General features: G+C 34.3%; 1 protein-coding gene across 1 annotated transcript in view; it reads right to left on the bottom strand.

Moving 5' to 3' along the window:
* LOC104819526 overlaps positions 1 to 544 on the bottom strand; it is a 3,512-nt gene extending 2,968 nt beyond the window's left edge. Inside the window, exon 1 of the mRNA XM_010549639.1 lies at positions 169 to 544. Within this exon, the coding sequence (XP_010547941.1) occupies positions 169 to 394 (226 nt within the window). The 5' untranslated portion in view covers positions 395 to 544. The remainder of the gene's footprint in view (positions 1 to 168) is intronic.
* Between the last annotated feature and the right edge of the window lie 1,540 nt (positions 545 to 2,084).

Raw genomic sequence — 2,084 nt, 5'->3', positions numbered from 1 at the left:
ACTCTTTCCACTGATAACGAAAAACCCATCAATTCGACCACAAACTAATCATCAACGAGATGAGAAAACATCGGATTTGACCATATCATTTCTAGGTTAACTCAAAATACACCCAAATCTTCCAAAATAGTAGGGTAAACTGAAAAGGGCTGCAACAAAAATCCTAACCTGAGGGGCTATTAGCAGGGGTCGGGCTAGGGTTATGAAACCCTCTATGGTGAGCGATAACCGCCGGTTTTCCAGTCGGAAAAGGGCTGCCGCCGAAACTCCGCCGCATCGGGTCTCCGGATTCTGAGTTTCTGGGTCTAGGGTTTTGTCTGCAAAGGACCGATGGAGACGAAGAAGGAGAGGAAGGCAACAGAGCAGGAGCCTTGTTGTTCAGTGGAGCAGCCATGATTGAAGAATCGATCGGATCCTATAAAGACACTGATTAGCGGTAAATCTCAGATCTTTAGTTCAAGAATCGCAAGAGAGTAAATGCTCGAGAGAGAGAGTAAGAGAGAGAGAGAGAGAGAGAGAGAGAGAGAGAGAGAGAGAGAGAGAGAGAGAGAGATTGTAACGGCTACTTGAGGATTTGAAATGGCGATTCTTTGGATTTAAATTGGCTGATGGATTTTTTGACCGTTGGGCGAAGAACAAATAAAGTTGCTTCAAGATCTGGGATTTGATCATACGTGGCTTAATCTTAACCGTTGAATATTTCAAAAATGATAACCGTTGGATATAAAGCTTTGTGGTCTTAGTAGTAAAACCTTTTATATTTATTTCCAAATAAAATTAATTTAAAATCAGATTCCATGGAAAGATACGCATCGGAAGAAAATGTTGGATTTCATCACAGTTTTAATTTATTATCTGAATTTCTAAAATAATTATAATATAATTCGTTGAATGCATTGTTAAAAAGTTCATATTTATAAGCAAAGAGATGGATGGATTCTTCGTTTTTGATCATTTCAAAGAATAAAATATTTCTTAGTCTTAATTAGTGGTGACCTATTTGGTTAATAACTGAATAACTAAACCGATCAAAACTAAATAAGATATAACAGTAATCGAATCGAATTAGATATAAAATTGAATGGTTACGATTTTTCTAAATCCAAAAAAATCGAATCTGAATCTCTACCGAACCGAATAAAAATTAAACAAAAAAATCGTAATTTTTTTTAAAAATAAATATTTTTTTTATCATAATCGAATCGAAACCGAATCGAATGTAACCAAATTGAATCGAAATGAATTTAATGTAAAAACCGAACGGTTATAATTTTTGTAAAACCAAAATAACTGAACTCGAATATAACCGAATCAAACCCGTACCGAAACCGATTAAACAACCTTGGACTTAATAGCCGTGTATATATATATATATATATATATATGTATATATCATAGTCATTTGATTTTTTTTTTATATAAATCATATATTATTAAATTGATATAAGATGACGGTACGTCTTAAACAATATGGATTTAGTCGGAACATGCCACGAGGGCATATTTGCGATGATTACTTTTGTATTGTGATTATGGGTTCGAAGATTAAAATCATCCAATCCTCGGGGATATTGTTGAAAGATATTTCCATTAACACAACACGTTGAATCATATATATGTTAATTAATAACCCTTAAATGATAGGACACGAATTATAAAAATTAATTACATAAAATACACTGATTTTTAAGTACCAAATTAACTAAATATAATGGATTTTCCAATTGACCCATGCGTTTCTCCAATTTGATTATATTTCACATTCGTAATAGAGACAAAAATAATCACAAAAATTTGATGAAAAGATAAAATTAGAATAAGATAAAGCAAACTCTTTACCGGATTGAACCAAATTTAATTTGGTGGTTTTTTTAATGACAAATTGAATCTAATTAATATCGACCGAATCCAGAATTTGAACCGGTTTGATTAAAACCGGCGGACAACAAAACCGAGTCGTTGTTCCCTCCCGCTCTTCTTCCCTCACCGTTCCTCTCTTCCTCCCCCGCCTCCGCCTTATTTTTCTTCATACCCAAATCGAGAAACCCTATTCCGCGAACCAGAAGAACCTTCCCCTCTTTCCC

The sequence above is a fragment of the Tarenaya hassleriana genome, unplaced genomic scaffold, assembly GCF_000463585.1.
Source record: "Tarenaya hassleriana unplaced genomic scaffold, ASM46358v1 Cleome3, whole genome shotgun sequence".
Lineage (NCBI taxonomy): Eukaryota > Viridiplantae > Streptophyta > Magnoliopsida > Brassicales > Cleomaceae > Tarenaya > Tarenaya hassleriana.
This window is presented reverse-complemented; position numbering and strand designations above follow the sequence as displayed.